We start from the raw sequence: 15874 nt of genomic DNA, 5'->3' as shown, positions 1-15874 counted from the left end.
AATAATTTCAAATTTCAATAAATTCTTATAAGTTGCGTGGACCTTTGTCCTTCAGGTTTCTTGAATGGTAGTCTGTGCGCTTTTTCAAGCTGGCACGGTTCGCAAAACACTTCACGATTGTCATTTATTTTTTAACCTTCAATCAGTTTATTCTTGGTCATTTCTCGTATCACTCGATAGTTCACATGTCTGAGACGTTCATGCCAGATTTTTAAACTGGTGATTGCGGCGTTCACTTTGTGACCACTAGTGATGGTTTTCGGTCTGAACAACATCTGGTAAATATTATGCGATTGTTTGTCACCCGTCGCGAACGTTTCACCATCACACAGTATACACATTTTGGAGTCATTGTTAAAGAGTATTTCGAACGCTTTTGTTGCACATGCGCCTACCGAAAATAGGTTTTTCTTAACATCCGGTATAGTACCCGTCAAACTTCTTGGCCAAACGACCTTGAATGCGCAGAAACGAAAAATAGGTCTCTTTGGCGGTGCGGTGCGGGACGCGGAGGCGGAGCCAGCTCTGATTAGTTTATAGCGTCCCGCTGGTCTCTTGTGTACAGTCGCGTTCAGAGGTTGTGGTTATTTTTGTTGACTCGTCGTTTTTTTTGTTCTAATTTAGTTGGGTTTTTGTTATAATTCGTTGACTTTGTTGTTGTTAATTTGTTTTTGTTATTTCATTAGTTGACTTTTGTGATTTTTGTTGCTCCATGATGCCACGAAAATCGAACATTGTTTTGAACAGACAAAGTAGAAAAATGGTCTACGAAGTTTATTGTTTTTTTAAAAAAGATGCTAAGAGTGATAAAGAAGCGTTGGAGCGGACTTCAGAAGCCACGAAAACTTCTGTTCGCACAGTGCGACGAATTGTGGACGAAGTAAAGAAGTCTGGCTTGCTAGCCGTATTCCGGACTCCCGGTAAAAAAAGATCGGGGAAAAAAAAGGTGACTGACATTGACAGTTTTGACCAAACGGTAATAAGGAGATGCGTCCACAATTACCATCTTACAAATAAGGAGCTTCCGACCGTAGAAAAGCTACGAGAAAAATTAAAACAAGACATTCATTTTACCGGATCTGAAAGCAGCTTACGACGAGTTTTAAAACAGTTGGGCTTTCGATGGAAGAAAACAGAAAATAATCGAAGGCTGCTAATTGAAAAAACTAATATTCGGTTCCTTAGGATTGAATTCCTACAAAAAATTAAAAAGTTTAGGGAAGAAGGTAGGCCCATCATATACACCGATGAGTCTTATGTGGACTCATCTCATGCTAGCACCAAGGCTTGGGCAGATGGATCAACCGAAGGTTTGAAAAAACCAGTATCAAAAGGGCAGCGCCTTGTTATTGTCCACGCAGGATCCGAGAACGGCTTTGTGCCTAATGCACTGCTTTTATTTAAAGCCGGCACGAAGTCTGGAGATTATCATGATAATATGAATTATGAAAATTATGAAAAATGGCTGCGTTCCCAACTTATGCCAAATCTGCCACCAAATTCGGTTGTGATCGTCGATAACGCCTCGTATCACAATAAACAGAGTGAGTTGGCCCCCACATCCAATACAAAAAAAGCAGATATGCAGAAGTGGCTCCGAGATAGAGACATTCAATATCGCGAAAATATGTTAAAACCGGAGTTATATAATTTAATAAAATTAAATAAAGACCTGCACAAAAATTTCCGCGTGGACAACATTCTGGCTGAAAATAACCATTCCGTTCTCCGTTTGCCGCCATATCATCCTGATCTGAATCCTATTGAGATGGCATGGGCAAATATAAAAGGATATGTCAGCAGTAAAAATGTGACGTGGAATTTTGAAAAGGTGAAAGAGCTGGTGAACGAGAAAGTTGCTGCAATGGGTCCTAGCGAATGGGCAAAACTCTGTAAAAAAGTGAAAGAAATTGAAGATGAGTATATTAAAAGTGATCATGTGGTGGACGTGGTCACTGAACAGTTTATTATTTTCGCTGATGACGACAGTGAAAGTGACAGCGACGATGACGACGATGAAATTGATGATGATGATGAAACAACTGAACCAACCCCTGGCACCAGCTCGGCTTCGGCTGGTTTCGACATAATGGAAGGCATATCTATCCTCCCAGTTGATGACGATGATTAGCAGTAATTTGATTAGGAGGGGGTTGGAGTCCTTATAGTACCATAAGTTTTTAATAAATATTATGTTCTGTTCTTACCCATTTTTTTATCATTACAATACTCTCCTCACTTTACTAATACCAATTACTGTAAACGTTATTATATTAGCTAACGCAATCATGAAAAATTGTGTTTTTCATTGACATATTATTTTTGGACGTAAGTGTACATGTACGATGCGCAAACTTTCCCCCACCACCTCGCGCGATGGCCAAGTAGTTTGACGGGTACTATACATGAAGCACGTTTTCGATCCGACTCTCGCGCCACTCACCATTCGTGTACTTCACAATTTGAACTGTTCTCGCACCGATAACGTTGCACACTCCATCATGACCAATTGTGAGTGATATTTGTGATGTATGGAGTGAACAGAGTAAATACCATTAATACTGGTTGATACCAGGTTGAATACTTTATTTAATAGCATGTATTGAACAATAGTACAAGTTTACCAGCATGTGGAAATACGTACTGCTCGCGATGCGCCGGAGCGTAAACTAAAGCAATCCTACTTATATTTTCGTTGGTCCTCTGCTTACGCACACATACACGCACACACATTCAGTATAGCTACATAATGCTACGGTACGGTACATTATGTACACGCTAATTCGTAAACACCGCAATATTGTACCGCCGTCCTGCCGCGGTTGGTAATCACTGTACCATTCCCGTCGGTACGTGATGTGCCTCGAGGCCCCGCTATCGATAAGCCAGACGTCTCGGGTATCGATGCTTAAGAACTTTCTTACTTCCTCCGCAGGGGGTAATGCGCACTTTTCCCGCGGTTTATTCGAACTCTCCATTCCGGAAATTGTTGTTACTAACGCACAGTCATCTATTTGCCGGTGGCTCTGTTGACCTTCGTTTTCATTTTCGCGTTTTCGATTTCTGCACTCACTGGCCTAATACCCTTTTCCTTTGCAGGCGTAGCACTCCACGTTTCTCTGGTAAACCTCTCTTGCAGGTCTTCCACAGTCTGTCGATTTGGCTCGATGCTGTCCCACGCCATCTACAGGGTGCTGAACTGGGGCGTCAGGCTCGCCAGGATCTTTGCCATGACTGTTACGTCTGAAACTGGCTCTCCAAAGTCCGCTAACTGTCGTGCCATGTTTTGTATTTTTGTCACATACTGAACGATAGTATCTCCCGCGTGCATCCGGTATTCGTGGAACTTCCGCGTTAGTAGTAGGTTGTTTCTTTCTGATTTCTGTTTGTGGATGCGATAAAACTTATCCCACATATCTTTAGCTGTACGGCACGTTATGAGGCATTCTAGCTGGGCATAATCCATAGCTGACGAGATGATGAACATCGCTTTTGCGTTACCTCGCATCCATGCTTTCGAGGCCGGCGTCGTCTCGACGACCGGCATGACTCGACTTCCATCCACAACATTGCTGACCGCTGTCGCGACCATCACAGCCTGAATTTGGAATTTCCACCCTTGGGAATTTTTGCCATCGCATTTCACTATATTTCTTATGGAAAATTCGTCGGAAATGGTGAATTATTAGAAACAAAACTACACACGCGTTCTCACGTGGGCAGCCAGTATGGCAGCGTCACTGGTATACGCGCCTCGTGGACACACACGTTTTCTTCTTCTTTTTCACTGAGCACTCTCGTGTATTTTTTACGCAGTGTAATGTATCTGGGCCCATAACATGTTGCAGCAGGTGGAAGGGAGGTCGGTAGAAAATAAATTTCACGAATGTTTAGCATATTACCGTAGAAAGGATAATGTTTATTTTTATTGGCGATTCAGTAACACAGCTCTTTCAGCCACTCGCATTCTTAACAGACTAAAACCGGAAGGGACTAACAACTGGAAAGAAAGGTCAGTTACATCTTAGAGTCATAGAGAGCACCACTTGACGGAAGGTGTGGCACCACTGCCATACACGCCATCGCAGGCGTTAAGCTTGTCAACATCAGCCAGCAGCTCAACTGGCGCTTGCCTCAGGATGCGCAAGGAAATACTGAGGCCGCGCGCCATCTTCTAGCGGCAACCACGCTCTCGACGAGAAGTCGGTTCTCACGCTCCGTTTTTTTTTCCGCTGTTGACCAGCCTACAGAGCACAAGCTCCGCGCCAGCTCCGTAGCGCAAATTCAGTATCTCACACGCGCGGCCACACATGTGGCATCCATGTGTAGTTGTACTTTAGCTCTCGCCTTGTGAATAAAGTCTCACATTGAGTACAATGAGTGCCTCTTGCTTCTCACCTTCTTTCGACACAAGCTGCCTTCGCAGGCACTCGGAGTGCGTGAGTGCGCGGAACTCCTGGCGCATCCCAGGCTGCCACGCGGTGTACTCCCAGGACTCTAAATTGGCGACCTCAACGTAATATGAACACGCACCGAAGGACAGTACAGGTTTTCTTCTTTTTCGTTGGTGAGAAGTGCTGGCCTCACGCTGAGGCAACAAGCAAAGGCTTACAACAGGCTGCAAGCTGCACGTAGCAGCGTCAGAGTACGTGCACTCAGGCTCCGCATATCCTCACTCATTGTGTATGCGCATGCGAGCCTCGGCCGTACCCATGTGCAATTCGCATCAAGCGTAAGGCTCATGCATTCTCTTGGCCACGTGCATGACTGTTCACGACTCTAGCAAGGCCTCAGTGCGTGCTTTACAACCTCGAGCGACCGCGCGTGCATGAGAACTAACCTCAAAAAGATGCGCGCGTGAACCCCAACCTGCAAAAACCCACGCGCGCAACGTGACACACTCTTCATCAGCCACGCGCAGTCTGCTTCAACTCAACGCTACAGGGCATGTCAGACGAGCAGACCCTCGCCGACCAGCACATTCCGTCGAGCGCTCACACAATCTTCAGCAACGTCGTTCACGCGGCCAACAGTGTGCAGGACACGCCGCTGTGAGACCACACATCGAACCTGGACGCCACGCTCCCGTAACCGACAGACGACACCGTGATTGAGGCTCTCACTGGTTCTTTTTCTTCGCAGCTAACGAGCGACGCCTCGCTCGACAACCAGCAGCAGACGCCACAGCGCAGCATCGGGCGCACGCTCTTCACATCACGCGACGACATTTCCGCAGCCGGAAATTTGTTGTTTGTGCAACTCGAATCAGCTTTTCACACGCATAAGGTAATCTCAGAAACTTATAAATATCATCTGACGATACCTGCACTCAACCAGACGGCCATCATCGAGGTAGCCGATCTTGTCAAGGACATCCCTGCCTCGAATCCCTACTCCATCTTAAAAGCTAGACTAATCCAACGTTTTGCAGACTCGCCGGAGCGCAACATAGACAAGGCGCTCAATCATCTGGAATTGGGAGACGGCAAACCCTCGCAGCTGTACCGAAAGATGATGCAGCTCGTCGGCGACAATGCAACGGACGACCTTCTACGAGTCAAATGGCCCAACCTTCTGTCGTCGCAGACCCGTCAAATTCTCAGGATCTTCAAAACCCAGAATGTCGACGAACTTTTTCAGGCAGCGGACGCTATGCTGGAGTCTCCCATGCTACCTTCCACAGCCGCCATCGCAGCACCAGACGTCAACGCTATACAACAGCGCACATCCGACTTCGCAAACCTCAAACTGCTGATGGCGCAGATCATCACGCTCTGCAGAAACACCCACACATGCGTCAGTCGTCCGCCCAGAACTCAACACATCAACGACAACAGAGGTAACAATCACAGAAGCAACGCCAACAACAGCAGGCGAGAACGCAGTTCATCTAGCTCTAGCGGCCGCCAGCATTTCAGAGGAGTATGTTGGTATCACAATAAGCATGGTGCCAACGCGCTCAAATGCCTACAGCCCAGCTCCTTCAACCAACAGCCAAGCAGCTCGGGAAACGCATAGCGCTGCTGTCTGCTATGCGCACCAGGCAGCTGCCCAATCAACACTGTGGCTGCAGCTCCAGCCAAGCCACCGCACACAGCTTTCTTTAATGCTGATAGACCAGCAAGCGACCCCTGGACGGAAACGAGGCTTCACGTGTTCGACAAGAACACCGGCACATGCTTCCTGGTTGACAGCGGCTCAGTTGTCTCTATCCTGCCGTGCTTAGCTGCAACAGCACGCAGCAGTTCACATCCAAACCTCTCAGCAGCCAACGGCTCCATCATCAAGTGTCACGGGCGCAGATTGGCCCAGCTAGACATGGGACTTCGCCGCAACTTCGTCTGGTCCTTCGTGCTGGCAGACATCTCAACGCCGATCATCGGAATAGATTTTCTGTCCCACTTCGGACTACTACCAGACCTCAAACGCAAGCGCCTCATCGACGAGATCGCCTCGTGCTCAGTCAACGGGCTGCTTGCTCCAACACAAACGCACTCCATTTCAGCACTTTCGCCGCCACCAGGACTCTTCGAAAGGCTGCTCCACACAGGTCAGAGACCTTGTCCACCAGTCCTTCACACGAAGCTTCCAGGATCACGGCCAGGTACAAGGCCCCAAGGCTTCCATGCGCCATCACATCATCACTTCAGGATCACCCGTCCACTGTAAGCCGTGCCAGCTGCTGAACCCCAAGCTAAAAATCGCCAAGGCAGAGTACCAGGCTCTCCTACAACTTGGCATCATCAGACCATCAAGCAGCCCCTATGCAAGCCCCTTGCATATGGCCACGTTCAAATCAGGCAAACTACGACCCACTGGCGACTACAGGGCGCTCAACGCTCAAACGCTCCCAGACAGATACCCATTCCCTAGGATCGTGGATCTTCTGCGGCAGCTACACGGATGCAACAGGTTCTCAGTCATCGATCTTGGCAAAGCCTTCTTTCAGATCCCGGTTGCAGAGAATGACATTCAAAAGACTGCCGTCACCACGCCGTTCGGGCTCTTCGAGTTTCTGGACATGCCGCTTGGCCTCAGGAACGCGACGCAGACCTTCATGCGATACATGCACAGCATCCTAGGACATCTAGACTTCGTGCACGTCTATCTCGACGACCTTCTCATCGCCTCGAACGACGAGCAGCAACACCTTGAGCATCTTCGCACCGTCTTTAGCACCTTACTAAAAAGCAAGGTCAAAATCAACTGGAACAAGTGCCAATTCTGCAAGCAGCAGGTAACATTCCTGGGACACACAGGCCACTCAAAAGGATTCTCAGTGCCGCCTGACCGTGCCCAGGCAATGTCTGACTAACCCACGCCAACTACGCTCCATACCAAAGACGTTATTTACCAAAATGTGGGGTCTCAAAAGTTTACACAATCGTTACGGACAAACCCGGACCTAACTTTTGGGGGGTAGGTGAAAATACGTTCGCCCGTCTATAATGAACCTACAAAAGAATCGGCTAACCTACGTTATTCTAGAATAGAACTTAATTTCATTCTCCTGGACTATATAGTGCTAATTCCGCTCTAAGCCTGTTCACTTATACATATATACCTCTCCTCGGTCTTCTCTTTTATTAGCGTAAGTGAGGTTTTCTTTGTTATTTTGTGAAGCCACGAATTTATTTGCATCATATCTTGCCTATATCGTTTCTCTATTTTCTCTCTTGTCTTTTCTCGCAGTTTGCTCTGCGTGAGCTACGTGGGCTATATCGCTGAACAGCAGCGTGTCACTATTTCTTTGCTTACGCTTGACCAAAATATCGTTCATTACCTTGCTGTACCTGAACTTGATAATTTATTGTTTCGTTGTAGTGATTAGCAAATCAGTTAGCTTATAAATTCTTTCAGTTTACCTTTGTCTCTGATTACCTTTTGTCTATCCCTTTATCTTGCCTATATCGTTTCTAATTTGATTCTTGCCTTCTTGCCTAATATCTTTGGAATAATTATTATCGTAAGCCTACCGTGCACGCGATTTTCTATCGCCGCTCGGTATAACACGTAGTTCTTTGACTTTGGAGTATTGCGCCGTACCGAATAACACCTTGATGATTACCGTTCTTCTCTTCACCCGATATCGCTCTAAACTTTCACGTAGTTTTTCAGTAGCACTTCTAGTTTGTAATATACCGCATTGCTGTTGTATCTATTTTCTCTTCTCGAGACGTTATGAATATCTGTATTATCGTTTCTATTCCTTTTCACTACCTTTTATTTATCGGATGTATCGCAACTAGATGCTATGTATCGTCATTATGACCTTTATCTTAAGGGGAGACTTCATTGAAAAAAAGTCCCGTATTTTCGAATCAATTTCATTGAAATTTGGACCACTTATTGACACTCCTAAAATTAGAATCTGATCCAAAATTCAGCTCAATAGGTCCAGTAATTCCAGAGTTATGCATTTTTTTCTACGATTTCTTCGCAACATCCCTTGCACATTAGGTTTCATCGTAGAAGGTTGAAATTTTTTTTCGATACATTTAATACCATAGACTAAAAATTGTTGCAGAGAATTTTTCATTAGAGATTTCTAATCCATTGAAACTATTATTCCAACAGTTCGAATTTTTTTTTGCTACAATTTTTGGTATTTTATAAGATGGGAAATGAGTTATATTCACTGAAGCTGAAATTCCCTGCGACAATTTCAAATTAGATGCCTAAAAATATATCTGCCAAAGGGCAAAATGATTGGATGAAACCTAATGCGCATGGAACTTTTTGAATACCTGAAAACATAGTTCTGAGATAATCGCGATTGAATGAATTCAGTTTCATAACCTTAGAAGAAGCAAATATGAAGTATGCACAGAATGAGTTATTTACTGTAGGGATAAGACACTTTGAATTACAATTAGTTGACTTTAATGTTGATTTGGACCATACAAAATTGGATCGAAAGGAACAAAATTCATGATTCAGTAATTTTATTTTTAATTCATCTCAAAATGTAAGTAATAATATTGATAAATCATGTGTCGCTCGTCAGTGCCTATCGCTGTTTTGATTGATCTGCAATTCCATTCGGTGCCAGTTTGTATCTAATCGGCTTCTGCGTGTCTGTTCTGAGGTCAACCCTCGTCTTACTCCGCTTCTTCCTCCAAAACGATTCAATTTTCGATGAACTCGCTTCGGAATATAAAGGCAAAGAAAAAACCAATTATTTTATTGTGGAATGATTATTAGGGCTAGAAAAATATTTCAATAATATATTGAGTAAATGAAAACGATCAACTCACATTTATCTAGCCCTCACTTGAGTCTATTATATAATAATGCACCTGAGTTTGACTTTGGAGCTGACTGCTTGCATATTAGTCCTGTGAAGAAACCGTTATAATTCTCCGGCACCATATGTTGTCTCTGTTGTTTTAATTTTCACTGTTCGTCTGACTCTCTTGCACTCAATCGTGGCTTTCCATTCAGCCTTACGCTTTCGTCTGGCATCGCGTTGCTGGCTGATCTTTTTTGCATTATCTGCGACCTTCTCAGACTTTACCGACATCTTTGCCTTTTGAGCATGGTGCGCTCCCATATTGAACTCAGCAACTGCGGTTGCTACTGTAGTTTTTACTGCACTCTGTTTTGTGACCATCTTGCCACACTGCAAAATCAGGCAAAGTAGCATCTAGTTGGACTGCGATAACGACACACATCCGCCATAATCGATCGCCATCCAGTAAGGATGTCGATAACTATTCCTACTCCATATAACGATGTAGGGCCACGTTTGTGCCACGTACCGCCGTAAGATACCTACTGCGACATCAAGTACTACCCCACTCTCCATTGAAGGGTCTATTACTTCATACGCTCTTCTAACAGTTTTTTTCAGTTTTCTCGAAAACTTTCACTTCTAACTTCTCAGTCTCTGTAGTCAACTGGACCACATGACTTTTGAAGCTACTTGACACTTATGACTTTCATACCCATTACGGTACAGAATTTTTCAATACTTGAGTGCTCTAGTCCAACGCTGATAATTCGCCTGTTTATTTTGAAGGGTGGCCTTGTCGAAGTGCCATTGGTTCGTGGCCTTGTGTAATTTTCACCGGTCTCATAACCGCAGCTGATAATAGCATTTGACGACGAGCGAGTGCTAATTCGATTCATTTTGAGAGGCAGATCTCTTCAAAATTCACATCGGAGTAGTTCAAACCACAAGAAAAATTTGTCACAGTTCGTCAAATCTATCGTTTGAAAAATAGTTTGGCAAACATATTTGCGGGAAACAACTGCTAAACCATAGAAATTTTCATACCTAGATGATTAGAGTATATGTCACAATAACTGGTACGAGAGTTATCCGCAATCTTACCGACCGGACCGATGATGGCGTACAGGCAGTCCGTGAACTTCGCGCTCTATTATTTTCAAAAAATAATGAACCGGATCGACGGACTTCGGCGAAAATTGGTACTCAAATATTTTTTGGATCGCTGATCACGAATACAAAGTCGCATTTTGAAAAATTTCAAAAGCGGACCTATTGTGAGAGGCAAAAGTTCAAAAATTTCTCTATCGAGCCAAAAAACACGTTAAAAAAATAGTTATATATAAAATATATATAACTAAAAATTATAAGTATAATAAAAAAAATTTCGGCAATGTTAAATTTTTCCTAGGTGGGGGACGGTTCAAAGAACGTTTTTCCGTAAAAAACCGAAAATCAATTCTTCGGTCATTTTTGACGAAAATTTCACTGAAGTCTCCCCTTAATATCTATTTATTGAATACCTCTCTGAATCTATTATTACCTTGAATCATTACCTGAATTCCATATTACCTGATCAACTTCTATCGCCTGCTTTCCGTATCATTTTCAATACCCTTCAGTTTTATTTGCAAGTTACCTTGACTATTAGCTTATGTGTTGTGAAAACATCATTTTCTCGCTAAATTATTCTGCTTTCGCTCGAGTTATTATCGGCTACTTTAAGGATCCTATATTGTGCATTGCATGCTAGACTACCTTATAAGCGATTATTGCAAATCTTGTCAACTGTTAATCTGCGTGCCAGTATTGCGAACACACACATTTATCTCGCTTATCACGCCGTCTCTGTCCAGCTAATTTTGTCAATTCTAAATGTAACTATTTCTCTGGATGTATCTATTTTTCTAGCAGCACATATTTGCTGCTTGTATTTATTTTTCTAACGTTATCTATTTTGTTGATTGTATCTGTTGCTTTGCCTGTATTTAATTTCTGACTATTTGATTGTATCTGATTTTCTCAGTTGCTTGCATGTAACTGCTTTCTTGCTTATTTATAATATATTGGATACTATTGCCGTTCTACCTATTTCCTGTATTTTACGTCCTGGATACGACCCCGCCCCTCTACCAGCGTCTTATCTAATCTGAGAAACCCGTGTAAACCGTCGTAGCACGTGATCTTTTATTGTCGTTTCTTCTTTTTTCTTTCTCTCCCGATCATCTAAAAATTGACGCTAATGCGTCTGGCGCCCAACAACATTACCTTTAGCTCTGAATATCTCTTTTAATTGGAACAGTATCTGCGCCGTAGGGTACCAAAATTTGCGCCCTCGACCTATCTTTTAAAATATCGTATCTGAGGAAGTTTCGCACGTTACAGTGTATTTAAAAAAAGATGCCAACTCCTAACGATGAAACTGCGCGTATGCGCAAGCTATCTTTTACTACGGTTACATTTTAATCACAGGAGGTTGAACCTATCATTTCAATCCACGTATAACCATGAATAATGAAAATGTGTACAATCATTTTGATCAAACTAATTCTAGTCGTTTTATACTCAGCAAAACGATTATTGGCAAAATTTCATCGAAATTTGCTATTTAAATGCATTGATGTTCTGATTTATACTGCTACATATTTATTAGATTGGGTTTGAAATATCTCTTTAACAATAATTGTGATACATCAAACAATGCTGAGCACACTAATTGGATGGACATCAATAAGTTGTTCGATTAGGTGGAAAATAGCGTAAATGCGTATTGACACTAAATGACACAAGTGAAACCAAAGAAACCTGAAATATTTTTTTCCCGCCTATCCTAATGCTTAAAGTAGGTACAACCCGTACAAATACAACATCAACGATGCAATCTTGTGAATGTGTTTTTATTTTAAAATAAGCAGCAAGTTATGTAATTATTATCATTTATGTGCACTCTCATGGTGTGTAACCGTTATTTTGAATCTCTGTAATAAAAAAACGGTGAAAAACACATTCTTGAAACTTCACTTATCGCTTTGAGCAGGCCTTGTGATGGTACAGTATTTTTTTCAGATTCTTCAATCATGTCCTACATCGTGAAAATGACTCTAAAATAACGCTGCGACGCCACCGCGGGGTAGCGGTGGACGGCAACCGGCCGCCCGCCATTACGTAGAGACACTGTTATTAAAAATCTTTGAAAAATTAATTGTTAAATAAAAAATTGATAACAACTTTTTTTTATCATTTCGTATTTTTTTTAAATTCTGTGGAGCTGTGCACGTAATTTGAAGAAAAAAATATTGTATCTAATTTTTTGCCGAAGTTATGAATTTTTGAAAAAAATGTGAGTCTAATTTGTTATTGTTAATAAAAAATCGAATTTTGCATTATGAGATTCGCGCTTTGGCACAAAAATCTAACTCCCCCTACACAATCCACATGCCAAATTAAAAAAATATCTGAGAGATGACTGATCCGGTTGACGCGGAATAGCCCATATATGCACGGAAAAAAAAATTCAGCTCGTGGAACTAAACATTAGATAGTTACTTGTAAACAGTTCGTCGAACTAAACGTTCTGTTATTGGAAGAGCACTGCATGGTTCGTATAACTGACTGTTAGTCAGCTGTCATAGCTGTACGTTGTTCAGCTCTCTCAGCTAAACAGCTTCGTTCGAAGAGCTAGACCAGAATTTTTCGGCTCCGCTCACAGCGCTTATTATTAAATAGTACAATTATATTGCTATTAGTATTATTTTTCATCATTATTATCATTATTTATTCAGTGTCATTTACATATTTGAATGGACTATTTAAACAATTATCTATCAACTGTATTTAAATCGTACTCATGAAATTTGAAGGTTATGAAATATGTCAACGCACCAGAGCACAGCGCAACTTACAGCTCTTAGAGCAAAACCATTCAGCTGTGAGAGCTGAACAACTTGCAGCTATCAGAGCTGACTAATATATAGTTGCTGTAACTACAAGATAGACCGTAGAGTGCGTATAGTTACTGGAGCTGTAGAATACAGCTCGCCGAACAAAATTTTTTTTTCCGTGTGCATATAGCTGATCTGAGTAATTTCGAGTTTTCACTTTAGTCCAATGTTTGAGCTCATATGGCAGCAAAATAAAACGTCAAGTCAAGTGACCAGCTATTTCTATTGTGAATAATTTCACAACTATGCAATGTCTTCATTGAAAAGGGTAAATCAATATCAACCGAGTACCTATTGAGTACAATACTCAAGGTCGCACACTTCTCTTTCTTTTTCAATTTATTCCACGCTTGAGTGTGACGACATTTCTCAATACATGGTATCTATTTAAAAAAATGTTATCTGATGAATACATATTCATATACATTTGGTGTCGGTTCGAAAAAAAGTTATCTGACGAATTGAAATAAACTGAAAAATAATATACGTACAATTTTTCGCCTCGATCCCAAAACCGGGTTTTTCGCTCTCGAATGGCGGTTTTTAATACGAGATGTACCCGCACCAATTTTTGTAATTATCGAACTTCGGGAAATAGTTTGTTTCGTCCCCACATACACTCTCTATCAATTTCAGGTGGCACATTCACTCGCTTCGAACCCAAAAACAGTTTATCGCTCTTCAACGGCGGTTCTTCATACCGGATGTACTCGCACTAATTTTTGTAAATTATCGTATTTCCGGAAATAGTTTGTTTCGTCTCCATGCATGTTCTCTATCAATTTTAGGTGGCACATCCACTCGCTTCGATACCAAAAACGGTTTACCGCTCTTGAACGGCGGTTTTTCATACCGGATGTACCCACGACAATTTTTGTAAATTATCATGCTTCTGGACACAGTTTGTTCCGTCTGCACATACACTCTCTGTCAATATTAGATGGCACATTCACTTGCTTCACTTTCCAGATTGAATATCTATAATTTGTTTGTTTAGGGCTGTTTGCTACCCTTACGGCTGTTTTGGGGGGTTGTTCGTGATGTTGGACACATTTTTTTAACCCACAAATGCATACTCATGGCAGAGAAATTCGAAAATCCCATTATTTAATAACTGTTCAAAGAACGATCCAAACTCAAATTAGGTAACTGGGCCGCTTACCTCACTTTCATTAGGTATATTTTACATCGTGCACTACTTTCAATTTGATTGTACCAAATCATGTCAAATATAGAGGACTGCCGAATCGATTGGATGCTGTATCAAATCAGATCCACCGATGCTTTGATTTGTGAATTTTGAATCCTTCATTTTTCGTGAAAAATGTAATTAAGCACCGTGAATCTCCAAATCGAAGGCTATACTCTAACTACCATTAATTTCGAATTCAAATTTTGAGAAAACTCTTTTGTGAATGGATATTTATTATTGTATTTGAAAAAAATTAAATTAAACTGGATGATATCACAATATGATTTAGTAATTGACCTGTTTTCCAAATGTTTTTTTTTTTCAGACGTGTGTACGATAGAGTAACTCAAAATAATTAGGGCATACTTTGGCTTTTTTTTGTCAAATAAAAATTGCGAATGTTATTAGAAATTAAGTAGGTATTTGTTTCTTGGATATGCAGGGTAGTGAAAAATTCGTCATTGGAAATTTACTGTATAAGCTTCAATTTTTGTTCGACAGAAAAAAAGAGTGTGACCTAATTATTTTTTCATGAACTATTAAGGTGCCGCTGTCCTGGCATGTCCTATATATATTTCGTGACGTCAGAAGCGGGGTAATCGCCCGCACAAATCCTGATAAAACGGGGGTATGAATCTGACTGGGAAAATTTTTAAAAGATAGCTTGAATAAGATTGTACGTCTGTATCTCAGTGACTACTATCGCAGATCATTGATAACGTCTAATAAAAATAATGATGAACTCAATAAAATCACGTCGCGTCAAACATGGCCGATCGGGCTAGCGACTTGTTGAATATTCACCGCTTGTACGATATCAGAATTCCTTTCACTTTTGCCAGGGAGATACCGACGTACAAAAACACACACGTAATCCGGGAAAACCTATAGCACCAGTCAGTTTTCTGTAAATATGGCACGATTTGTGCGGGCGATTTTCAGGTGACAGGAGCCCGTTCTGATGCACGAGAAGTCTGTAATTTAGTTCAACGTTGAACTTCCAGAAGCGCTGTAGTCGACCGAAGCGGTACCAGATGGTAACACCACATGGTAATACGCACACGTCCTATGTTTCACAAGCCTTCTGCTAAAGCAACAATCTGCAGTGCCGACGTGAGCATGAGCTTTTAGGTGGATACGGAAAAATGTACAACTCACTCAGAATAACCGATAGATTTTGAAACTCGTGCATATTATAAGGTATCGTTTGGAAATGGTAGCATCAGTTCGCAATCGCAGTAACTATTCGTAATCGCACGTAGCCCGACTGTATGTGAACGGGGCATTCCATGCAAAACCGACCAACCCGTGATCCCGACCAATTTTGATTCTATTGAAAATTTTACACTTTCTTGTACCTGCCAAAAGCAGTCTTTCTGAAATATTTTAAATGTTTGTCTCAACCCATCCAAACACCATAAATTTATCAAAATATCGCACAATTTTTTTTTAAACGCTCATGGCTTTTCCAAAACCCGATATTAAAATAACATACTGTTTCTTTTTTCG

General features: G+C 41.8%; 2 protein-coding genes across 2 annotated transcripts; both read left to right on the top strand.

Moving 5' to 3' along the window:
* Nucleotides 1–686: 686 nt before the first annotated feature.
* LOC124177619 lies at nt 687–2399 on the top strand. Its single transcript, XM_046560213.1, has one exon. It carries the CDS (start codon nt 713–715, stop codon nt 2129–2131), a length of 1419 nt encoding a protein of 472 aa, XP_046416169.1. The 5' UTR covers nt 687–712; the 3' UTR covers nt 2132–2399.
* A 2548-nt stretch (nt 2400–4947) lies between these two features.
* Nucleotides 4948–7315, top strand: LOC124187827. Its single transcript, XM_046580016.1, has 4 exons — nt 4948–5034; nt 5143–5926; nt 6044–6604; nt 6651–7315. Exons 1-4 carry the CDS (start codon nt 4948–4950, stop codon nt 7313–7315), a joined length of 2097 nt encoding a protein of 698 aa, XP_046435972.1.
* Nucleotides 7316–15874: the final 8559 nt, after the last annotated feature.

The sequence above is a fragment of the Neodiprion fabricii genome, chromosome 1 (assembly GCF_021155785.1).
Source record: "Neodiprion fabricii isolate iyNeoFabr1 chromosome 1, iyNeoFabr1.1, whole genome shotgun sequence".
In the NCBI taxonomy this organism is placed as follows: Eukaryota; Metazoa; Arthropoda; class Insecta; order Hymenoptera; family Diprionidae; genus Neodiprion; species Neodiprion fabricii.
The sequence above is the reverse complement of the archived record's forward strand: the minus strand, read 5'-3'. Positions and strand labels throughout refer to the sequence as shown.